The sequence below is a fragment of the Xiphophorus maculatus genome, chromosome 1 (genome assembly GCF_002775205.1).
Source record: "Xiphophorus maculatus strain JP 163 A chromosome 1, X_maculatus-5.0-male, whole genome shotgun sequence".
Classification (NCBI taxonomy): domain Eukaryota; kingdom Metazoa; phylum Chordata; class Actinopteri; order Cyprinodontiformes; family Poeciliidae; genus Xiphophorus; species Xiphophorus maculatus.
Window position 1 is genome coordinate 3,148,192 of NC_036443.1, and position 25,292 is coordinate 3,173,483.

Here is a 25,292-nt window from a genome sequence, read left to right on the forward strand (position 1 = left end):
TGATAAAAAAAATGAAAAAGATTTTATGTACAGGGTAACAGTTTGCAGCAATGTAAAATCATAATCTTAAACTACCTTATAATGTGGGAAAAAAAGACAGTGATTCATCTGAAAAGCTGATTGTGACTTTGATTTTGACTTGATCCATGACAGTTCTCTCAGAGCAACACCACACGGCACGAAACGGAAGGACAGAGCTGCTTCCCTACCACAAAAACAAGAATCTGAATTAGTGAGACGCAACAAAACACAGGTTTGTAGGCCTGACAGTAAAAAACACCAACAGCATAAGCAATAAAATAAATAAACAATAAATTAAAATTGAAAACGATAACTAAAAGCCTTCCAACATGTGGCGTCGCGGAGCAGGAGGCACATCGTTTAAAATCCTACAGGTTGAATTATTCACAAGATAAAAAGCTTCGCTCTGCCGCCAGACTGCTAAAACCTGACATCCACTTTGACAGCAACAACATAAATGTTAACTAAAGAAAGAAAAAACAGCACAGCTGACTTGTCAGTTCAGACATAAAAAACAACAGATGAGCTCTTTGATGTAAAGTAGTAACAAGTAGATGGGAAGTGGTTCATTAAAATAAAAAAGTCGCCTCCCACCCAAAATGGAAATCCATCGAAAAGAAGAACACAATGAATAAAATTAGTGCAAGTAATGCAACCAAATGAAATTTTGTAAATGCATATGTAGAACAGATTTGCAAAAACACAGAGAACCAACGGTATTACGGTAATTATTTCTGAACTTCTACGGGATTTTAAAGATGTCAATATTTCCTTCTTTTCTGAATCAACATATGAGCTTTGGGAAAATAAATCAGATTGAACTGGAATATAAATTCAGAAGTTGACACTGAATATCAAACCAATGTGTTGAGATGCATCAATCAGAGATTTGCAGCTGATTTCTGATCTGTGGATTTCTCTGTAAATAGCTAATTACAGTACAGACCAAAAGTTTGGACACACCTTTCTAAGGTGTGTTTTCTTTATTTTCATGACTATTTATAAGGCAATAAATCCCACTTATTAACCTGACAGGGCAGGTTGACCTATGAAGTGAAAACCATTTCAGGTGACGACCTCTTGAAGCTCATCAAGAAAATGCAGAGTGTGTGCAAAGCAGTAATCACAGCAACAGGTTGCTACTTTGAAGAAACTAGAATATAAGGGCTATTTTCAGTTGTTTTACACTCTTTTGTTTAGTGCATATTTCCACATGTGTTATTCATAGTTTTGATGCCTTCAGTGTGAATCTACAATGTCAATAGTCATGAAAATAAAGGAAACTCATTGAATTAAAAGGTGTGTCCAAACTTTTGGTCTGTACTGTATATGTGTAAATTCTACAGTATGTGGATTCCTACTAAAACCTTTCCAGATGGTTTTGCTCCTTCTCACAGTCTTGTTCCTTTATAGATAGCATCTCTATGTTACACCTAGTTGTGCATCTTCAGTCAGTAACGGTTAACACACCGAAGAGCGTTCTCAGTGCGAGATGGTTGCAGTGTGTTCACTGACTGGAACAAGATCCAGTTTTGTTCCAGTCAATGTTTGAAACACTGACTGGAAACCTGTTTAGGTTTCAAACAGGGCGATGAAGATGAAAATCATCTTCAAAGCCTGTAAAAATGTGTCAGGATTTTTTTTTCTTGTCTTTTTTCAATGTCTATTTGTTTCTGAGGGAATTTCATCAGTCACAGCAGTTCTTTTACTAATTTTGTGTTCTTCATTTTACTTATAAAGAACCCTATTTGTTCACTTAAAGTTTAAGTGTTTAGTGTATATGATCAAACTTATGTTGAGCAATTCAAACAATGCAGCTAATTACAAAATTCACATCAACATTGGAGAAGATGACCCAAAATGTTGTCTTTGACAAAGTAAGGAAAACAAACCCATAGTAGTCCTTCCTGTAAGCCAGGCAGCCATAGCAGACAGAAGTAAAAACAATGTGTAAAAAAATCCAGAGGATTTTTAGGGTAAGACTTGGAAGAAGGGCTTGAAACAGGGAGAAAAAGTCATTATGTGTGCATCCTGTATGTAAGACTTGGAGAGAAAAATAAAAATGTTCCAACAGCGTTGACATTTAGGGCAAAATGTACCTTTTGGAATAAAAAGTGAACCTTGATGGGTGGGAATGTTCTGCTCGGTTTGTCCAGATAAACAAAGCGAATGATGTTTTTCATGATGCGTCTTTCCCTCCAAGAGTTAAATCCGAGGAGGAAAGCCAATAATGCAAAATGTTTCGATGTGTGCTTCATTCCACATTATTTTCACATTTGTCCCTCCTTATTGAAGAGGCGTCCCTTTTCTCCCAGAGAGAGGACCACTTACACCACCAGAAACGTGGTCCAGTCCGTCAACGCCAGTCTCTCTCTTCACGCAAAACCAGTCCTTCCAGCAATACCACAGTTCAGGTCAGAATATTTCTTTGTCTTCTTTTGTACTTAGATAAAAATAACTTTTTTTGTCCAAGAGAGACCAAGGACAGGTATTCCTAACGATGCCTTCCCTTTATGAGTCGAGACAATATTTCCCCTGGTGCCGGGGTCATAGGTCTGTTACCTTGTTTTCAACGGCAGCAGCGATCTGTTGGAGTCTGTAACCGAGCTGCATCTTTTGAGCTGTAGCGTCCTCTTCCAAAGCTGTGATGATCTGAAGCAACGAGTCGATGAGAAAAACAGGTAAAAACAGACGGTGAACAAACCAGGAAGCAGTAATAAGTCACATATTTGCATAGTCTTCATTCATATATTTGATTTTTGCCTGGAGTACAAAAAACGTTTTTCAAAATAAATCCCAACAAACAATAAATTCAAAAAAATGTTAAAGAACTGCTGAAAAACACGAGCTCTGAATAATTTTATAACCAGCCTAGATAAGCAATATATAGAACCTGATCAGTGGTGAGCTCCATGAACTAAAAAGCTTGTTGCCCTAAGACTAAAGCATGAACAATAAATATTAGTTCTGCTGGCGCTGAAAAGCTTCACCAACACGATATTTAGTGAAGCTAATGTTAAAGCACCAGCATCACCCTCAACAAGGTCAGAGATGTTAATGCACATCAACTTGTTTTGTTGGACTTCAGGATGAAATTAAATTGTTGCTCTGGTCACAAGACAGACAAACATCATTTTACTCTCGTTGTGACTCTGAGCCAACTGGTATGTTGATACCATCAAACTGGGTTAGTTTTACTCAAGTTATCCTACAGTGAGAATCTTACACCTGTCCAAATGAAATGCAGGGTAAATCAGAAAGCTCCTGTGAAACTCACTTGATCGTAGTATTTGTTGATGTACTTGTACAGCTCATGTAAAGCCACATGGCAGTTGACCTCAGCAGCATAATTCTGTTTTGGGACAGAAAAACATATTAGAAAAAAAACGGCAATAGCTGTAAATATTTCAATATTAAAACATTTTAATGATTGACGCCAACTACTGGGCCTCGACGGTGTTTACATACACGGGAGAGTTCTGCAAGAGCCGAGTTCATCTCCTGGTCACTGGCAGAGATGGTCTGTTTGATGTCAGCATAGTATCTACAAAAAGAAGAAGAAAAGAGAAAAACAGAGTTATGTTACAAAGAAAATGACCTGAAGAAATTATGTATATATATTATCATATATACTGTTGTTTTTGTACTTCTTTTTTTTTTCAAATATATTTTATTCCAAAAACCCGACAGATGTATATATGACAAGACAATAACAGAAAATAAATACAAGAGTCTTTGTAGTAGTTCTTAAACTAACCTCATAAGGTCAGTGAAAGCAGCTAATTTGCTGGACAGACTCCTGCTCAGTGAAGCTTTAACATATCACTAGCACTAGCGTAATCTGCATGGTTTAATGTGCGGCTGACAGTAGTAACTGTAGCAGTCTGCTTGCAGACTATCCATGCATGGCAGCCCTGCAGGCTCAGTCTACCTTCTGTCTGCCACTAACAGATGTCCTCAGCTTCACTCCCTCTTCTCTCCTCCGGAGAGTTTTATGTGCCTGCGGTCAGCCGGGCGACCGGCTGCCATATTCTTACCTCTCCACCATCTGTTTGTAACGTGGGATGTCTCTGGCATACAGCAACTTGTTGATCGGAGAATCCTGCACAAAGAAGACACATGAAGTACTGACGTGTCAAGTAAATGTTTAGTATAAGACAAAAAAAAAGGAATAACTGAGTCTCTTTTGTATGCACGAGTTAGCTTTTAGCCTCATTGCTACATGTTAATTATTAAGCTGCACATTAACAGAGATCTTTGATCTCAATACATTGAGCTGGGCTTTCATTACTCATTTCTTAGACAGGGTTAATGGTATTTTATTTACGTTAAACCATTAAAATGTGGCAGATATTTTTGCAGTTCCCAGAATGTAAAAATCAAATATTGGCAACAGGAAGTAAGTCAGAAGGAAGAAGTTCGAAGGAAAGAATGAAAGGAGGAAAGTTTGAAAGAGAGAGAGAACGCTGGGAAGAAAGGAAAGAGAAAAAGTTGGAAAGGAAAAAAGAAAGAGGCAAAAAGAGAGAAAGAAATTGATGGATGGACAAATGGGTAGATATACAAACAAATAGATAAAGGGATGGATGAAGAAATGATTGACAGACGACAGGATGGCAGCAGGAGGTGTGTATGTGTTATGAGGAGTGGCTCTGATCTCCTCACCCTTCCCAGCTTGTGATCAGCGATGGTGCAGGAATCCATGAAGGTCTGGGCGATGACGGACAGAACGGCGTCCACATGATCCGAGGTCTGCACGTCAAAGATGAACTGGGGGTTCTTCAGAATATTGATCCAGAACCGCAGCGGTAAACTGGATGAAAACATGACGGGGCTATAAAATCACCAAATATAACAGTAGAGAAACATCTGTAGCAGTGAGTATAAGTAATAAAATCTTTGTCAGTCAAAAAAAAAGAAAAAGACTCCCTATAACCCATGTGCAGCTCTGCCCACACAGCAGCAACAGTCAGGTGTCCCTTCCTCCTCCCCTACATCCAGACCTCAGCTACCTGTTAGTTTTCCAGATGTGGATGGTCTCTGGGTCTGAGATGTTGTGCTGCAGAGCCTGCTCGTCCAGCAGGTCAAAAAAGTATTTGACAGCCAGAGGCACGGGACGGCTGGTGCTCAGGATGGCAGTAAATAGATCATCCACAAACTTCTGCAGAGTGCCCTGAGAGAGAGCAGAGAAGGCGACGGTAAGAAATGGCTTTCAAATTAAAAGACAAGAGGCTGTAGGTGACAGGAAGCACCTCAAAGTTCACATCTGAAGGTTACCACACCTGAGGCCATTTAAATTAAATTAAAACAAAGTGAATGAACATTAAGTAATTATTTGGATCAACAAAAATACACTATTGACTTATTTAGAGATTGTTTGTAGAATCCTCTCCTACTTATTCTTGTAGTGCTTTAAAGGAGTCCTATTCTGTATTTTTAAGGCTTGCTGAAGGATTTTTAAAGTTTTTTTTCCCCTTTTTTCTAAAACTTTAGCTTCTGCATCTGTTACTTTAACCCTTGAGGGATCTTGGCTGTGCAAAATGGGACGTTCTGCTTTACGGCTTCTTTGACCCTCAATATCTCAGTCAGATTAAAGGTTAATTCTATGAAACTTGTCCAGGACATAAAAAAAATAAATAAAAAATGTTTTTGTCCCTTTTATTGTAAGGTACATAGAACAAAAGTTATGCACTTTGTGTACACTTTAGTCCTTCTGCCCCATGTTTGTCCCATTGACTTCGATTATAACCACATATGGTCATTGGACAGTTATCTTAGCATTTTAAAATAACTTTCCCATGAAAACAAAACTAATCTAAGCTTTTGCCTTCAAAATACAAGAAGTATTTTTATGTGTGATGACCCTCCTAATATTACCAGCCTTTATTCTGAAGAGGACAATCAGAACTGTCCATATTTGGATTTTTCCAGGAATCCTTCTTTGATCCATCACCTCCTATAGGTGATGGATCAAAGAAGTCTCAGAACAGAACCAGCCTTCTTTATCAGATTGCTGAGCCTCTACATGCCTGGTTCTGATGCTATCTGAAATCATTACATTCTCCTCAAAAGTTTAATGTACACAATTTATTCAAATATCTTGCCCTGGATATAGTAATCATGCAGCAAATAATAAAGTTTTTCTGCGAAATAGACCCAACAAGGTGATTCCCAATTATAACCACATATTGTCAGTGGACAATGAACTGCCCTCTGCCCTGTGGTAGATTTATAACACACAATTTAGATTTTACTGTTAGACATGTTATAAATTTGATCTTACAGCCCACTGGGTCTCAAAGTTTGTCTGAAAGTGAACATTAAAGTAAAACAATGCATTGGGTCACATACATCATGAAAATGAATCTTTCACATGCTTTTAATAATGGAAACTCACATTAGTTCACAATGCATGGAGGTTTCAGTTTGGAAACAAAAAGGCACAGGGCCGTGGCTCGTTGGGGCTGCTGCGCTTCACAAGAGGTAAATATGAAAGATGGTGCGAAAAATGCAAACGACAGATTTTTATTTTTTCTTTAAATGGAAGCTCCATCTGAGCGAAACATTACTGACATTTTATTGCATCATTAGGCTGGAGTGGAGCACGAGAACAAAGTCAGTGATAAGACAGTGATAAATCATTAAAGACTTCTGGGGAAGACTAATATTATATTATTGATGTTTAAGCGACTAATGCTGGTGGCGGTTGGAATGTTGACATTTAAAGTGTTTTTCCTGCTCATGCTGCCGACTCGCTTCGGACCACGTCCAATCATAGAAGTGCGTTTAATCGACTGCACTCATTTAATTGGCTGTTTGAGCTCAAAATATGTTACCTAAGCTTCCACCAACCAAAAGGCAGATCTCATTTCTGCCCCCTGGGCCGAGTTACCTTCATGGACAGCAGCCGTGTGAGGTAGATCTCAGGAATGGCCTTGGCTCGTTCCCCTCCTTTCTCCCTCACGCTGCCCCGCCGGTGCTTCGGCAGCTCTGATTCGTCGCTGGCTTTCACCAGGTGCCAGAGCCTCACCCCGCCCTCCTCCCCATCGTCCAACATAGGGGTCTCTGTAGGGCAGGCGGGACAGCTGGGTCAGGAGGGCCGACACTCACTATTAAATACATTATCTCTGTATCATCTGAAATCTAACGTTGTATGCTAATGATATATCATTATAGTATGTAATAATAAAATATAGAAATATTACTGCTTAAAAAACTGATATGAAATTAATAAACATATTTCACACTTTTTATGCTCATCACCTTTGGGAAACTTCACATCTTTCTATATTGTCCTTACTATCATTCTGTAACTCATTTCAAAATACCTATTTATCGACTTCTTTACGAAAAAAATATCTATTTTCATATTCTCAGCCTCAAAACTTCAGTCTAAGTAGTGTAACCAAAGCTTTATGCAAAAAAAAAAAAGCTCAACAGTGACCCCCACTGGTTATTTCAGGCATGTAAAAAGAAAAATCTAACAGCTCAGATTTTCTTATGTAGAAAAGAAATGTTATCAAAATTCCTCCAAGAAGTCAGGAGACTGCAAAAACTTGTCTTTTTATAATTTTAGTTGTAATCATTCAACTATTGAGAATAACTAAAATGTTTTCAGTAAATCAGGAAAAAGTTAGGACACTCTGCCTCCACATTAGTGGCTGGCCAAACCTTCAAAATGCTGAACGGCCAAATCCTTCATGGCAGATGTGATACAGCTGTGCTTGACTTGGCTTTTTTCAGTTGGATTAAGTATGGGGAGGGTGATAAAATTTATATTCACCGAAAATTGCAATTTTTAAATCACATTTTACAGAAAGTCTTTGCTTATTTTTGTTACTTTAATTCCCCAGTATTGTTAAAATTGCTACTAAATATCTATTTGTCAAAATATGTTGGAAAACACAAACAATGTTGTAATATTTTTCTTGCCTGTATTGCTGTGTATTTGTGACTTACTTTCTCCAGGCATGTAGTCGTGGTTGTCATGCAGGTGATGCTTGTTGTTCCTGGGAACGAGGGCCACGGTGGCTCCGTCAGGGACCTGCTCAGGCATCGCAGTTGTTAAACGTTTTCCCCATGCACCCCAAAAAACTCTCATCCACACAAAAAGTTGTGCAAAAAGCATTTGCTCCCTCAACATTTCTGCATTTTGTAACATTACAACCACTGACCTTCAAGGAAAAATATGTGTAGCTTTAAATATTTTGAAGAAACATTTGTGTTAAGCCTCTCTTTACTTTGATAATTATCGTATGTTATTATGATAACTAGAATTATGATTTTCACAAACCGAATCTTTGGCGCCACCCTGGTTACTTTTATATTACTTATTTATTGGGGTGATTTTTAGTTTTTCATACACACAAAAACAGGATACAATGCTGAAAAATACAAAACAAATAAAAGTAAAAAGAAAAAACAGAACAAAACTTGGTCCCTAGATGCGGTGCGTCATGGGCGGAGCTACAGCATTGAGTAAATTTAAATGCATGTCACAATTTTCAGATTTTGTTGTAAAACATTCTAAAAACCATTTGGAACCGTCCTTCAACTTCAATACTTTGTTAGTTTATCACATAAAATATGACTGAAATACATAAAAATTTGTGGTTATAAAGTAAACGTGAAAAAAAAAACACTGTCAAAGGGTATAAATACTTCAGCAGGGCGCGGTAAGCAGTTTAGAGACATACACTGACCTTGTAGTGCTGTAATGTGTTGAGTCGCTTCCAGGAGCCTTGAACTACTGATGTCAGGTCTTCATCTGACAGGATGAGGTGACCTGCGACCCCGGCCCGCCACTCTGCAGGGGAGAAACGTTCACAACAAGTCATGTTTCTGCTGATCATTGAGCATTTAAGACTTCCAGGTAACGCGACAAAGCAAATAAGTTAACAAGGTATTACGAACTTGAACTACAGTTCATAATAATAAAGTATTGAGTTTAACTTGAGTTACACAAGATAAAAATATGATTCGACAAGCAACCACTTCATTTAAAGTCGCTCCTTTAGGTAAAATACAGAAAAACCTTCTGGACAATACCATGTGTCAAAATAAAGCAAATAATTTAACATTTGCAAAGAGTCAGCAGAATGACGCGTTCAAACTTTGAGGGAAACTTAAGAGTTAGAAAACAAGCTCTAACCAAGATGTAGTGAGTCGATGTGTGGCCTCTGTGAAAACGACATTCCTTTCCAGGACTGCTCCAGAACCTTCTCCTTCACTTGGGTGATGGTGTCACAGTCCAGAACCTTCGCCGGAACCGTCTGATTGGTGGCGGCTCCACCGGCGGCTGTGGCTGGCATGGCAACGTTCAGAGTCTGGATGAGGGATGAAAGCTGTTAGAGACACTAAGATCATCTGTTTAGGCTGCATTCATACCAGCCCTGTTTAGTCTACTTTAAACAAACTATAGCTTGTTTCTTCCCTAAACATTTGGTTCATTTGGGGAGGTGTGACTGTGCAATCCAACTCTGATCTCTTTGCAATATGAATAAAAACAAGGTATAAGACTATTTTTATTGGGTACTGTATAAATATTATATAAATTCCCAATACAGGTGACACAATGGGGCTAATCCTCACCAGCGTGCGGTACTCCACGTCCTCCCGTAGCAGCCGGTTGTCATTGAGCGTATATTTGGCTTTTCCCGTCACGGCATCCACAGGTCCTTTGTCCACCTGGTGTTTTATCGCTCTGAACAGCATGTAAAATGATTCCCCCGCTGATTCCTGGCCAAGCAGAAAGGATTTATTCACTTAGGAAATCCTCCAACGCCAACTGTGCTCTGCCTCGGCAGCCAGGTCTGACTGGCTTCCCTTGATAACTACATTTGATTCACATCAAATGAATCAAATTTCAGGTTTGATTCAAGTTGCAGATGATCTGTGGAAGGGCTCCACACCTTGAGTAACAGACATGCTGCAGTTAGAAAACACAGTACAGTAGCTATTAGAAAATTTGATGAATAAAATCAAAGGCTGGACCAGAATCTGTACTGCACTGGTTGGGTTTGAGTTGGGAGCTCAAAGGGGAGCTGAACTCCATTTCCCCTGGTTATCCCTACCCCAGTCTAGAGATGCACTGATCCGATATTAACATCTGTATCGCTCTTGATATTGAAATGAAATCTAGATCCGCTATCAGTGACAATGTACCCGATCAACAAGGGGAAGTCTGTTCAGTCTAATTCTATGCTATGTGCTGTAAGCAGCGTCATGCTTTATTATTTATTTTACATTAGATTTAGAATTCCTATTTGGACTATCTGAACTATTTAAAATAAGGTTTGGTGCAGTTTGTTTTTACATGTTTGATCGAAGTCGTCAGCCTACTGTTGTCTGTGTTCAAAAATAGAAATGTTTTCAATCAATTCAGCATTATTTTTCTGTATCAGATCGGTATTGACAGATACTCAACTTCAGATATCAGTACCGGGAGTGGAAAAAAGTGAACCGGTTCCCATTATTTATTTATTGGAATACATAAATATTGGGATAGGGACATAAATACATGCCATCTGAAAGCCAATCAGATGTAACCTAGTAAACAAGAACGACTTAAATGTGTTTATTTTATTTATTAAAAAAAAAAATCCAAGTAATCCAAATAATTAAAACATTTCATTTCAAGATAGGGATGAGAAGCAATTGCCCACACACCATATCTGATTACTTTATGAAATAATCTCAACATCTGTATCACTATAAAAAAAATTGGCAATGACTATAAGGTGGCCATAGAGACTTTGGTTTATGTTTAGCAGTTATTAAGCCCTTAATTGGTGATACAGCATAAATATGCAGCATCACATACCCTCAGAAAGGTGTAGAGACAAATGGACATCCAGTTTGTCAGCAGCTTCTCCACCACTGATTCTGTTCTGGAGAAGAAAGAAAAACAAAAAAGTTCTCAGAAACTACAAGCAGGTGGGAGGAAAAAGATGACCTGCTCGCTTGGTGATAAGCAGACCTCACCTTCTGAGCATGAGTTTTGGATTTTTGGCCACATATTGCTCCACCAGGTCGTTCAGCAGCGTTTTCAGGATATCCGTGAAGTACTCCAGTTTACCGTGCAGCGCCACCGTCAACAGAGAGGCCACATAGGCCCGGTCTCTGGGGGAAAACGTCCGCTGGACCTCTAGAGTGTGAATAAACTATGGGGGGAAACACACAGGTGTGAAAACAACTGCTTTTAGTCCAATACTAGAGAAAATATTTGAATATTTTACCTTGGTGAGGAACAGTTTGCTGTTGAGCAGGTTGGACAGCTGAACCAGGCCCTGCTCCACCGTCTGTCTTCGGCTCTCTGGAACGTCCAGATCTCGCCTCAGGGGCGACTCCTGGTGGCCTGGGAAGAAAATGCGCTCTGCGTACGCCCGATAGTCAAGGAAGGGAATCCCTGAGCCCACCAAATCGCTGGACATGTCCATCATCTCCGTCATCAGGTCTACAAAGCAAATGAGGAAGTCGGCTGGTTTGCTAAGCTTCCTCTGAGGTGAGCAGAAGCTGAGAGGAGAAAACGGCACTACCTGTGAACTCCTTCTTGCAGCGGTCCCTGACGCTGGTCTCCAGGTTCTCCAGCTGGATCTGGACCTTTTTATAGTCTCTCATGGCCTGCTTGCTCTTCCTCCTGATGAAAACAGAAACAGAGCGAAGGTCACACTCTGGTCAAGACACAGAGACAAAGTCTACTCTGATCAGAGCGTTACCATGGTTACCTGTATATCAGCACTATGATGACCACAATAAGAGCCACGACGGAGGCTCCCACCCCGACCCCCACCTGAGCCTCCAGAGGAAACGTAGACTGGGCCTGGATGTCGTATTTCACTCTTCCCAGGGGGAAGTTCAGATTCCCCATTTTCACCTGAAAGCACCATTTACACAGATGTTTATTTTTTCTCTGGTTTATCTAAAATACTAATCGCATTTTACTAATTTTTATTAACATTTCTGCTATTATTGAACTTCTGTCTTTCTCCAGTATTGTCATTGTATTGTAAATAGTGTGTTGTGATTTTTAAGTTTAATACACATGCATATCATGCATGATGAAATAAAGTAATACTAATACATATGATATGTACAGCATTTGTATAACAACTGAAAGTAACATAGTTACTTGATTGTGCTATAAAATGGTACATAACACTGCTCTTTAAGATATAAACCAATGTAAAACCCTTCGTCCTTCATTGGATGGAAGACAAAACAACATTTCTTTCCATATTTAGCTTGAAATTGGTAAACATAAATTCTATATTTTTGACTATTTATGACTAAATATGAATCCTGCATGTTCATAGGCTTGCAGTCGTGCAATACTTACTCCATTTTCAGGAGAGAGCTCTGAATTTTTTAAAGCTTATTAGGATATTATTTTCTAACCTAACTCAACTCTAAATTTCTCCACAACTTCCTCTCTGACCTGTATGCTGTGCTCTTTTGTTTTCATCACAATGTTTATTCTCTAACAAACCTCTGAGGCCAGAAACAGACCAGCTGGATTCATTCTGAGACTGAATTACACAATCTCAAGGGTGGGCTCTATCTACCAATAAGGCAACTTGTGAAGGTACTGGAGCCCAGTTGCCCTGGATAAGGTAAGATGTACAGTATGTCCACTGTGACCCCAGTTCTCTCTGTCTCACTCACAATGAACTCAGGCAAACTCTCCAGGCTGTCCTGCTTCCTATTGGCTGTGATGGAGGGCTGCGTAGCTGGTGGTTCACAGTACAGGTGATTGTGCGACAGAGTCTTCATCACACACTGGTCCCCTCCAATCCAGGCCTCCACCTCCTGCTTGTACATGGCCAGATCCAGGTTTTCTCCCTAAAAAACAGGAGGAGGAATGTTAACAGACTGACTTTTGTGAGCAGATTTGTGAGCATTAAAAACCTTATCAGTGCAACCAGTAGTTGGAGGCAACGGATGTTTAGAAGCAGATGTTGTGGGACTCGCCTCGACGGAGATGACGCTGCCGGGTTTGTGGTGGAACGGCTTGCTTGGGTCATTCCTGTTCAACTTGAACAGCTTGGGGTTGGGTTCGTAGCTGAACGTTTCGCCACCCACAGTGCTGAAGTCAAAATGGAGGCTGTCCAAAAGGAAGTGAACTTTGACCCTGGCCTCTGTGGCCTCTGGACCCACAGCAGGAGTCGGACACAGGATGAGAGTTGCGTTGTGCACCTTGCAGTGGGACTCGTGCTAAAGGGGAGAAAAGGGAGCTTAAATTCTTTGAGCCTCTCCTTTAATGACACCGTAAGGTGAAGACAGAAATCCAGCTGAAACTGACGTGTTTTACGTGGCAGAGCGTTCCATCAGGGCAGTTTGCTTCCGGAACAATCCTCCTCCATCTCCTCAGTGGACCCCGTTGGGTCTGTCCTCTGTTGAGGTGGACTTTAATCTTCTTTCCGACGCTCCTTCTCCGTCTCGGAGGCAGAGCATCGGGCGGACTGAGGGTCACTCTGATTTTTGGCTCCTGGACCAAATCCAGGTTGTGGCCGTCGACTCTGATGATCCTCCCTCCGCTGTGAGGACACGACATTTTAACACAATCAAATTCAAGCATTTTCATGGTACGTTTTTAAACTTTCCTTCCAAAGAAGAAAGTTTCAATTAACTTATATCATAAATTACTGTTATTACTAATGTCCTGTGATAGTATTCTATAGCTAAAATATAACAAAATTTGATGATTTGAATTTTCTCTCACACACACTGAAGGCATTTATAAAACAGATTCTATTAGGTCAGTCTAACTGATGTAAAACAGTAGTTGAGTCTTATTTAACTTCAGACAGTGAGGAAAACTGTGTGTCTTTTTATTAGGTGTATGAGAATCTCCAGTCTCTAGGCCTGTAGCGATAACAAATTTTGCTGGACAATAAATTGCCCCAGAACTTACTGCAATAAACTAATATTTTTTGAGACAATTTTCAAACAATATAATAATAATAGCATAATAATGCAAGAGCACAATCTCAAAAATCCATAAAATTTTAATTCTAATGAACATTTACATGACTAGAAGACATTTAAAATATCCAAAATAGATAAGCGAAACAATAAAAACAAGAAATAAAGTTATTAAGTCTCTGTAAACAAAATTGTCCTTCAGAAAAAGGACTAGTTCAGACCAAACAACAGACTGAAGACTTTGGTCATCCAGTTTTTGGTAGAAAGAGAGAAAAGAGAAAAACGATAAGCCATGCAAATGGAAACTATTGACCTTGTTTTGATTTATTATGCAATTGATTTATTGCTTATTGTGACAGACCTACTGGTTTCCACCATAAATTATGCTTCTCAAATATAAGCTTTTTATCCAATGTTAGAGAACACTTTAATAAGAAACTGTGCAGTTTGAATATGAAGCACTTTCTCAACCTTAAAAACACATATGAAACTGAAGCATTTTCAAGGATTTCCAGCATTGGTACTAATGTTGGTATTTAGACTCAAACGCATTTAAAACCAGAAGTACGCTAGAATTTTAGATGTAATATCTAGAAATGACAAATAAAAATTAAAATAGTCACAAAGGTAAAGTAAATTATAATTAAAATCCTTCTCTTATCTTTTACAAACAGATAGAAATAGTGGAGTGCAGTACCCAAGGAAGCTTTTGGACGGCGCTGCCCTTGTGATGTTGGGGTTAGGGGTGTAATGATACATAAAACCCTGCAGATGGCGCTCTGCTCCACCAAAGCGCACCGTGATGCCGTGCTCTCCCGTTCGGTTGCTGCCTCTGGTCAAACACTTGATCTGATCCTCCTGGATGTCGATCCTGAACATGAAACAGTATTTCTTTCATCTCCTCCACAGAGTCACACACAAATCAAACGCATTGTTTGTCTACCACAATAGTTTTTTTATTCTTTCTTAATTAAAAAGCCTCCTGGGGGCCCTTACACCATGCAGGGAACTCCTCCGATCAGGACTCCGACCTCACGTGGATGCCCGGTCCTCAGTCTCCGACCTTTGATAGTGAGGGACGATCCCCCGGCTTTGGGCCCTCTTAAAGGAGAAATGCTGCTGAGTACAGGATTCTGGAGATGGAGGCAAGAAAAGAAGGAGCAGTGGACGATGTAAAGATGAAAAGGACAAGAAATGCAGCCAATAATCCAATACTGAGCATGTGATTTATTGGGGATATAAAAACAAGACACCAGGGAATTTTGGGAAACACGTGAAGGTTGCCTCACAGCCATGTAATATATTAATTAAGCTGCTTGTCATTTAGGTGGTTTCATTAGGGTCGCTGTGAATGACACGGGCGTTTTACGATTATGTAAATTAGCAGACAAGTTGTTCCTCTTGTACTGCAGAGGTTCCCTTACATTTCATCAGGCACTAATTAAGAAGAGCCACAGGGGGAGCTGCTTTTCCCCTAATTGGACAGTTTTGTTAAAAGCTTTTTGCTCATGCATGATTTGTCCCAATGCTGTTTTCGGTCCGCGCCACATCACACCAGGACTGCATTCAACAAATGAAGTATTTGTGTTTTTCTCCCTAAAAACACAAACAAAACCTACGCCCACCCCGCTTTTCAGAAAGGTCCTGCTTTGCCAGTTTCAGTCCTCATGTATATATATATATGTATATGTATATACATACACACATATATGTATATGTGTGTGGGTGTGCGCGCGTGTGCAGCACCATAAAATATTTGCTCCCCTAAAAATGTCTTTTGTTTTGCTTTTTGTCACTTAAATGCTTCAGATCATCAAGCCAATGTATCAGACAGATTACTTGGCTTATAACAAAACAAAACAGTAGTTTTTAAATTATACATATTTTTCTTTATAAAAAGTCAAATATTATTCAAGCCAACCCTAGATGACAACATTAACCATTGGTCAACCATATTTCCTTAACTTTACAAGGAACTGATTACTCTTTCTGTTGAACAAAATCATTGACTGAGAGAGAACTTTTCTGACAACATGAAGTAGGCCTAAAGATCTCAAAAAGCAACACATCTAAAGACATTCAAGATGGAGTCACCTTAAACAGACAATTCATACTGAGAATAAACAAATCCTTAATTAGCTACCCTTAAATGTAGCTAGACTAAAATAAAAGTGAGCCAAAAAAAAAAAAAGAGTAACTGGCAGTCATTGCAAACACTTGACTGGCACCAACAGTTGGTAGGTTTAATGGTCAATTTCCTTTTGTTGTTGTTTCTTTTTCTACACATAGGATCAGACTGGTCTGAACATCATACTTCGCAATATCATTAGCATACCTGTACAGTAACATTAAGTAGACAGTGTCGAGGAAAGTCACTAGCAAGATCATATTCAGTCACATTAGAATATGTGCTCTGATGGTCGTTTGTCATATCAAAAGTACCTTTTGAAAATGACAACCTTTAAGCATCTATTGAATATACTTTTCATTAAGTCCATATTTGTATATTAAAACAAGTTTTTTTTTATTGGTTTACTATAATACTAATCTTGAATGTTCTGTTTTCATTAGCTTTTAGTAGAAATCTATCAGAATTCACATTTATAAAGGCTTGAAAAAAGTCTGTGGAAATTAATATAATGTGTTTCAATTAGCATATTCCATCCTCCAATATCTAAGATGCTTATCCCGTGTGGGGCCACAAGGGGTGCTGGTGCCTATCTCCAGCGGTCAACGTGGGAGAGGCGGGGTACACTCTGGGCAGGTCGCCAGACCATCGCAGCAATTAATTAATTTAAATAACTGGTAATTAATTTAAATAAACAATTAACATATTGTTTATTTAAATTAATTAACAGTTAAATTTTATTCCATTTTATTGAATATATAAAAACTAAATAGTGGAGGGCTTAGCAAACATCCTTGAAGTACACCAATTTTAACATCAAACCTTTCTGAAACATTGTCATTTTAATACAGTGCCACGGTCATACTGACCTGAAAACTGAATGTATGAGCAGAAATCCCGTGTCCTCCTCCTCTTACACTGACTGAGGCGTGGCCCCTCGTCTCCCGTCCACTACTGGTAGTCTCACACACTATCCTACAATGTACAATCACACAGCTATTAGCATAAAAAAAGATACAGAGCTGAGTATGTTGAGTTGTGCTAACGCCTTGCCTAGATGAGACTTCGTATCTGCTCTGGATGACGATGCACGGCACTCCGGCCACTATGACCGAGCTCTGGATGTCTTCGGCCCTTTGACCGAGATTAGAGCCGGAAATGGTTACAACTGTGCCTCCCTCGGTTGGACCGGATTCAGGGTCTAACTGAAAACACAAGAAAAGCACAAAAATACCATATGTTCTGGGTGATGACAATATTTTTGGTGATTTACGATGTCTATATGCAAAACTAAAACATTCTAATTGGTTGGGTGTATATGGCACAATTACCTTAAGAAGTGGCAAATACCTAAACTAATGAATTTCAACTGTAAAGATTAATACATATTTCCTCTAATGAAAAAGGTTTATTTCAGATCTTAATTTACTTCCTAAAGTTTAATATAATTTATATAAGCATGAAGAAGTAGATTATTCCAAAGCAGAATATGACACCAGTCCCTTCATGTTTCCAGTCGTTGTTCCGTATATGCAGCCGGTCCATTTTCACACGGCTGCCATAAACAAACATCGTCTCATCGGGCAGGTCCATCATGTCTAAACTTGACTTCAAATCTTTAGACTCATCTTTACTACAAATAGAGAAGGAAGGATGTGGGTAGCATGAAATGGGTTCTCTGCTTTGATATGTGAAAATTCAATCATAACTGAGTAAAATAAACCTATTATATTGAAGTTGCATAAACTCTGTGATTAAAATTATTTTGATAATTAAAATTTTTATGCAAATGACAGTATTTTAGTTAATTTTCTCACTGCATCGATGGTAACAAGGTTCCCAAAGCCTTCAGAAGAAAAACAGGCCAACAGCAGCAACTCTCTGCCTTAATTAACAATAGGAAAGAGGCACTTCCTACACACCTTGTAAGATTCTCCACAATTTTGTGTTGACAAAAAGTTACATTTTATTCCCATTTTAAAAGCAAAGTATGAAATAAAAAAAATCCTCCTCTGCATCTCAAGGTTACTGGTTAAACATGCCTTAAGGCAGGGCTGTCAAACTCCAGTCCTCAAGGGCCACAGACCTGCAGTTTTTAGATGTGCCACAGCTACAAAACACTGGAATGAAATGGTTTAATTACCTCCTCCTTGTGTAGATCAGTTCTCCAGAGCCTTGCTAATGACCTAATTATTCTATTCAGGTGTGGTGCAGCAGAGGCACATCTAAAAGTTGCAGGACACCAACCTTTGAGGACTGGAGTTTGACACCTGTGCCTTAAGGGATTACCACAAAACAAAGTCTTTAATGACTGCACAATGAAAAGTGAAAAGTTCTTACGCGGTGAATAACGGGTGCGGGGCATGTGTGTTCGATCGCATCAGCACAAGAGTCTCGATACACACAGCTGGAGCTGGCATCTCCGCCGCACCAAACACAGTCGTACTTTGGTTCAGCCGTTCGACACCGGCTGCAGTCGGACCGGCCCACTGAACAGTTGAACAGAGTGACTGAGGCGAAAGAAAAGAAGGACAAAGGAAAGGTTAGGATCTTTATTCAATAACCCAGCAATAAATGCAGGTTTAAAGAGATTGTGACACATCTTTGACACACATTACATAGCACTCACCATGCAGATCCTCAGCGCTGTCTATGAGGAAGTTGTTTTTTCTCCTCACATTGATTGTCGCCAAGTATTCCTCCCTCAGTAGGGAGTAAACATACTGCAACACAAGCAGGGTGCAAATGCTTTCATTGCCCAGGAAAAATAAAATAAATGTACAAATTTCTGGACTATCCTTAAAAGTCAAATGAGTTAATTTAAATTATTGTTAGAAACAATGTCAGAGTGAAGGGTGAAATACATCCAACAAGAATCATGCCAGGAGAGTGAACTTGGAAAGAGACATTCAAAAGACCAATGTCACAGTATTTTATGGATAAAATGTAATTTGTAACCTAAGTGGTTATTGTTGTAGACAGTAAACAGATTGTTTTCTTGACCATAAAGGGCTTTTCTAATAAGAATGAGTCAAATGGACCTATGATCCATCATTTGCTGCACAAAAAAGTTGGACTAAATACTTTTACTTTCTCCAAAGATCCTTTAATGTAGGAAAAGTGAGAGAGACTGAAGGAAATAAAGAGGTGAAGACAACGGATTTCTCATTTTCCTTCAGAAAACATCTCTGCATTTAAACCAGTTTGGACCCAGGATTCTAAAACAACTGGAATCTTGGAATCACAGCACAATTCTTGTGATCATTGGACGGAAAACTCAAACTCAAAGTTGTGCACCTAATTCTTGTTTCTAAAAATTATTGAAGTTAGATGTTGTATAATCAGTCAATGTCCAATAAAACCACAACAACGTGTGGATGTAAACTTTTAACTGGGGCATGTTTTAAAGCAACACAAGCTTGGATATAAGATGAAAGGTTAAAGGTCACATAATAATCATGTATGGATTAAATAACTCTGTTAAACCTCCTCATCATGACTCCCAGACGCAGGAAGTGCTTGTTACTGACCTGGTGTGGCTGACAGGTGATAAAGAAGACTGATGGCCGATCAGCATCAGGTTCTACAGAAGCCTCTACAACGACTGACTGATTCTCCACATCCAAAACACACTCGTACTCCAAATCCTTATCCTGAATCACACGTCGGCACAAAAGCAGCAAAAAATACGAACAAGACATAAATCCCTCTTTGCTTTATGAGGTCATACAGAATATTTTCCAGTGTTTACGGAGGATGAAAGTATATGCTTTTGTTTTTACTACCTGAAACAGGTCTAGGTGTTGGCCCACCAACGTGATCTTCCTCTCCACATTGACGGGAAGCAGAGAGGAATCCTGAACCTTCTCCACACACGGGCATTCCTGGTCACACAAGTCGGAAAATGTTAAAATCTCCAACATTTGTCCTGCTTGAGAACCATGACAGCATTCAGGTACCATCATGAGATCCACTGAGCCGTTTTTAGTTTCTCAAACCAAAAGATGAGTTGGAAGAGAATCAATCCATGAATACAACACTCATCTGCTTATCTGATAAACTTTGAGATAATGAAATGATCCGTATTCTACACACTAAAAGAAAAAGAACATGAATCATGAAATGGCTGAGTTTGTCCTGATTGCAAAAAATAAAAAAAATGCAAACTGTGAAACAAAACACAGATTAGAAATATGCATGTAGCAGCAACACCCTTGCATGTAGAAGGAAATGCTGAGTTAGCTTAACATTATTACCTGCCTGTAGAGCTAAATGAGGTGACCTGAAGCCATATGGAGAGAGCTGAGTCAATAAAACCTGTCAGGCTAATGCTTTAAATTACTCCACTGCATCCTCACGTTTGAGATTGCATTGATTTCTCGTCAGGCACTGCTGGATTTATAAACTGGAAACCTGGAAGCGTATTGCAGTAAATACCGTGGGACCTTGTGTTGAAGCTTTCATCTTCCTAGTTTAAGGAAGTGTAATAAAGGAATAGTTTGGAATATTTTGTGAATTGGGAAAGTACCAGGTCACCTTGTAGGGAAGGAAACACTTGTTTCAAGTCACGTGATCGACAGCCAGATGTTACTACTGGCAAAAAGAGATGAAGACGACGACAGAAAGTGGCAGGAGGAGGATGGCGTGGCATGTTTTTTTAATGGCTTATTGTGTGAACAAACTTATTCATGTGTACTTTTAAGTGTGTTTCTTATCTAATAAAATTGCGAAATTTTGTTTTTCTTAAATTAGTGGAACAAGGACAACGTTTGGCACACATATGTAACGGAAACGCAACTGTGGACCAGGTTGACTTTCTGACCAAGCTTTCTCTGTACAAGTCATATCTTGAAGCAAGAAGAAAAGAAAAGGAAAACAGTGAGCTATCTCTGCCCTTACTGATCTGCAGATCTGGGATCTCTGTTGTTTAGTCTTTCCATCTAAACAACGAATCCAGATCCAGATGTATGCAGATACTAAGCAGCAAGCTACAGATAAGTTAATGGCAGCAATGACCTGGTTTTTGAATGGTTGAATAACTAACTGATACATGCATTTAAATACCAATGAAAAAGTATGTTCTGATTTTTACTGAGATCCTTTGGATACTGAAAGACCCCATGTCTATGTTTTCAGGGAAAAGTTGAATGTTGTGCCTGTAATCACCTGTGCATGTAATCATATTTACAAATGAATTATTTAAAGACACTCTCATTGAACAAACAGTGGAGAATCAGTAAAATTAATCCTAACATTGCTGTGGGTGATTATAAACAGCACTAATTATCATTTTAGTGAAAACAATCAATCTAAATTCTTACAAGAAATTTGTCAAGATAAATGAATAATTTATCAGGATAAATTATCCAATTAATCTTGGATTAAGAAGTGACCACAGGAAGCTTTCACTTATCAAATTTCGGTCATATCAGAAACTCACTGTCAACCAGAGTAGCAGCCCTGAATTATAGTGTCATTATTATCCATCAAACCATTTGCAAAGCCTCATGGACAAGTTTTAGACTGGTCAACGTAGTTTACCACCAGGCTGTGAAAGTACTGAACAGAAAGACATGCTTATCATTTTAACAAGATATAAAAATATGATCATATTAGGTCTTCATAAAAAGGGATGATCCTTCTCACTCTTCTCACACCGTTTCATCCAAGCATTTAAAAATCAAGAGAGATGTCTCTGTTTCACTGTTACAACCTTACTTATCTAAAACTGAATACATTTTGGCATTAGTAAGATATAAAATTTATTTATAACGTCTTTTAAAAATCTCATTAAAAGAATATTCTCTTGTTTAAAAGATTTATTTAAAAATAAATCTTCATTTAAAGATTTTAATTCATACGCTCAATGTGGGGTATGAATTATCTTTCAACATACTGTACCACCGTGTCATTCATATTTTCTACCTCCACTGTGTTCCTAAAGTCCTTTGCTAACTTATGGACGATGTTTTTTTGTACCCTGTTCCCAGCAGGGTGCATGAACTCACCGGAGTAAAAGATTCAGAAGAAGAATCAGACTGGAGTTTTGTTGGAGAATCAGTAGTGACATCAACAACCGGTTCAGGTAATTGCGTCGGGACGAGAGAACGGGCGACAGATGGAGTCAATTCAGAATCCATCTCCGTCCTTTTCTTAGGCTTTTCCCAGCCGCTCAGCCCCGGAGGCGAGACATTCTCCTCGGTAGTGGCCAGACTGATAGAGGGGTCTATTAAAGGGCCAGCTTCTCTGGAAGCAGTAGAGTTTATCTCCGGGAAAGTGGTCACAACTTCACCAGAACGGTCTGTTTGGCCACCGGTGCCGCTTGGTGATGTGGGCCTTGCTTCAGCCGTGACATTTAAGGTGTCTTCATCTTCTAAAGAGCCACTTAGAGAACTGATGGCTTCCTTTGTGGCTCCCTCTGTATTGCTGAGGGCCCCATCCGTGGTGTCTATGTCAGCGAGAGTGGAGCTGGCCTGGGTGGAGAGCCTGACAAAGGGGGAAGTTGTTGAGCGGGTAGCTGGTGTGCTGGATTCAGCATTAGGACCAGTGGGGGGGGTGCCTGTGATGGTCACTGTGGGGACAGCTGCTTTGGTGGTGGCAGATGTCTCTGTGGGAGCCGGCTGTGTTGTTGGTGTAGAAGTAGTTGCTGTTGTTGCTGGAGCGGTCGGAACAGAAGGAGGTGATGGGGTAGGAGTTCTGGTTGGAGGTGGGACGGTGGGCAATTGTGGCGTTAACTTGATGATGGTGAAGCACAAACGAGGAGGAGGGATGGAGAGGGAGACAGAAAAAGCAGGCGGGTGGAGACAAAATTAGGATGAAAGAAATGGGATATGCAGAAACATAAATAACTCTGAAATAATAGAGAGAAAAAATGGTTGATGGTTTAAATTAAAAAGACAAAAGCAAACCAAATCAAACAGAAAGTACGGGATCCTCCAGAGGTCAAACCCTCCGCTTTTAGATCTGGTTTCCTGAAATGAACTCCTACTGAAAAGAAAAGCTGTAAAAAGCCCGAGCTCAGGCTTCAGGATGACTCACCCGTTGGTTGTGGATGGTGACTCCTTGACTGCAGGTGTGTTTGTGTGTGCAGACATGCTCATGGATACACCAATTGCACCCCCAGCGGCTGCTGACACACCCTTGGCATCTGGCAGGGACGCAAGCAGAACAATAGAGGACTAAGATGAAAATGTCAATGTAGGAATAAAACAGAACAGTGCAAATCAACTTAAAGGGGCAGTATTATGTGGCTTCCAGCCACATAGTGCCATTATATAGCATAATTAAGCAACTATGTCACATTCAGCAGTTATAAAAATTGTATATATATTGAATATGATTTAAAGAAATTTGACTTATTACTTTGGACCTTGAAATTGGGCCTGTCTCTTAAAAAACTCTCACTCTGAATGTCCGCGTTCAGGAAGTCATCACATCTCTGCTCCATTAACCTATTGACATTTTTACCAGCGTTTCACTGAGGAGTAGCTCCTATAATGAGCTCAGCAGTTCCAACAGCTGATTGCTAATTGCTGCTGGTTAGTATGAAAAAAAATACTGGTTGGAGTTTACACTAATCAGATTGGTCTGCACCAATGTGATTTCCTTTTCAGATGTGTGATAGTGTTTGTAAAGATTTGACCTGAAAATGCATTTTGTTTGACTTCAATTTCTTTTACACGACAAGCGGATACAAGTACAGCATTCAAAATATTTAGGAAATGCACGAGTGTGAAACTTTGGAACAATATGACAGAAATAATCATCAGTATCACTTATTGAACTGATACCAATATGTAAAAGAAATTACCAACAACAAAATAAAGGGAGATAGTGATGCTAACGCCAATTCTTTATTTTAGAAGCAGGGGCTGTCAGATTGTAAACTTTTTTAACTCTTTACAACAGAAACAAGCAGACAACATAGCTAGACATATTTAGCATCTTATGCTGGTGAATAGCAGCAGGGTTAGTTTTACTAACAAACCGTCGTCTTCGTGTGTGTTCCCCTTGAGAATCTAGATTTGTATCTAAATTCTGACAGATTTAGGCTGGAAGCTTATAATGATACCAAGGAGGAACTTTGCCGCCCTCATGTCAACATTCCTGTTATCTGCTGAAAGCTTCACTCCCTTTCGGCCAAATGAATCACAGGCATATCTTAACACGCTGCAGAAGATACAGTTTTCTCCTAAATTCTATTTGAATTCATTTTCAACACCTTAATGATGTTAAAAATAGTAGCAGTAATGTCTTGAGTCTTGTTGTAAGGGACGACCTGTCAGTGCTTAGGTGTGGCGTGTTCACTGACCTGAAAAATGAATACGAGTTTCTGATGTTTAGAAGACGTGTACTCACGGCCTGCGCCCAGAAAGCTCCTGCACCAGGCTGCAGTTGTAGAAGGTGAATTCTGTCTCAGCTACGGTCACGTTAATGAAACGCAGAGCCAAGGTCACCGTCACAAACTCTGCAACGGAATAAAACATCAATCAATCAATAGTCAAAGCATTCACTGCAATCCTTAAATTAATGTTCTCAATAGTGTTGATCAATGACGTTTGAGGAATTTTAAGGAGTCTTTTTGGCATCCATATAAACTTGGAGCAGAACACTAACCATCTCCCAGACCGATGGGGGGCAGGTTGCTGGCGCCTGGGGTGGAGCAGATGACACCGGTAGTGGTGAGCAAAGCTGGACTCTCCGTGTCCTGGAAGAAGCAGGAGTAGGCCTCGTCTTGTTGGAGACTGGGCAGACCCTCCACTGACAAGGCAATCTGAATGGAAACAAATATTACATGGAAGAAGGAAAAGACACCAAAAAGACTCTGTGTCTACAGTGTGATTCAGTGTGGAGTTTAATTATTAACACTATTAGAGCTGGGTGTTAAGAAAAAAAACATTTCTAATTTTTTCTCACACAATTTCAAAAGATTTTTTTTTTCTTGCTTTCTTCACTAAAAAAAATTACAAATGAGAGAAAAAAGTTTCAAAAAGCAGATTTTACACCAATCATCCCTTCTGCGTGTTGCATGACAGAGTACTACTGCCAGGCATTACAAGAAGTCATTCTGAGAGAAAAAAAACTCGTTATGTCTGACGGATTGTTTCATGTCCTGCTACTGATAATAACTGGATCCTGACGCGTTCAGTTTTGAAGCATTTCCTTATTTGTAAAACCGATACCAATGTATAACTTCTGGAGCTGCTCCAACATTTTACTTTGT

General features: G+C 39.4%; 1 protein-coding gene across 2 annotated transcripts in view; it reads right to left on the minus strand.

The window, feature by feature from the left end:
- Positions 1–1,281: 1,281 nt before the first annotated feature.
- The window catches only part of LOC102234007 (plexin-B1-like), a 75,288-nt gene continuing 51,277 nt past the window's right edge, over positions 1,282–25,292 (minus strand). Inside the window, exons 8-38 of one of the 2 annotated variants that reach the window (XM_014469474.2) lie at positions 24,686–24,842; positions 24,428–24,536; positions 23,108–23,216; positions 22,078–22,803; positions 19,855–19,953; positions 19,600–19,722; positions 18,699–18,792; positions 18,410–18,579; positions 17,123–17,274; positions 16,939–17,044; positions 14,938–15,074; positions 14,639–14,812; positions 13,319–13,553; positions 12,988–13,230; positions 12,682–12,858; positions 11,745–11,893; positions 11,556–11,656; positions 11,256–11,473; positions 11,002–11,180; positions 10,841–10,907; positions 9,610–9,756; positions 9,170–9,344; positions 8,721–8,824; positions 7,978–8,062; positions 6,911–7,083; positions 5,031–5,191; positions 4,684–4,831; positions 4,059–4,123; positions 3,490–3,565; positions 3,299–3,373; positions 1,282–2,673 (exon numbers count right to left, since the gene is read on the minus strand). In XM_014469474.2, the coding sequence (XP_014324960.1) occupies positions 2,569–2,673; positions 3,299–3,373; positions 3,490–3,565; positions 4,059–4,123; positions 4,684–4,831; positions 5,031–5,191; positions 6,911–7,083; positions 7,978–8,062; positions 8,721–8,824; positions 9,170–9,344; positions 9,610–9,756; positions 10,841–10,907; positions 11,002–11,180; positions 11,256–11,473; positions 11,556–11,656; positions 11,745–11,893; positions 12,682–12,858; positions 12,988–13,230; positions 13,319–13,553; positions 14,639–14,812; positions 14,938–15,074; positions 16,939–17,044; positions 17,123–17,274; positions 18,410–18,579; positions 18,699–18,792; positions 19,600–19,722; positions 19,855–19,953; positions 22,078–22,803; positions 23,108–23,216; positions 24,428–24,536; positions 24,686–24,842 (4,839 nt within the window). In that variant the 3' untranslated portion in view covers positions 1,282–2,568. The remainder of the gene's footprint in view (positions 2,674–3,298; positions 3,374–3,489; positions 3,566–4,058; positions 4,124–4,683; positions 4,832–5,030; positions 5,192–6,910; positions 7,084–7,977; positions 8,063–8,720; positions 8,825–9,169; positions 9,345–9,609; positions 9,757–10,840; positions 10,908–11,001; positions 11,181–11,255; positions 11,474–11,555; positions 11,657–11,744; positions 11,894–12,681; positions 12,859–12,987; positions 13,231–13,318; positions 13,554–14,638; positions 14,813–14,937; positions 15,075–16,938; positions 17,045–17,122; positions 17,275–18,409; positions 18,580–18,698; positions 18,793–19,599; positions 19,723–19,854; positions 19,954–22,077; positions 22,804–23,107; positions 23,217–24,427; positions 24,537–24,685; positions 24,843–25,292) is intronic. The other variant, XM_023339655.1, reaches the window with a different exon arrangement.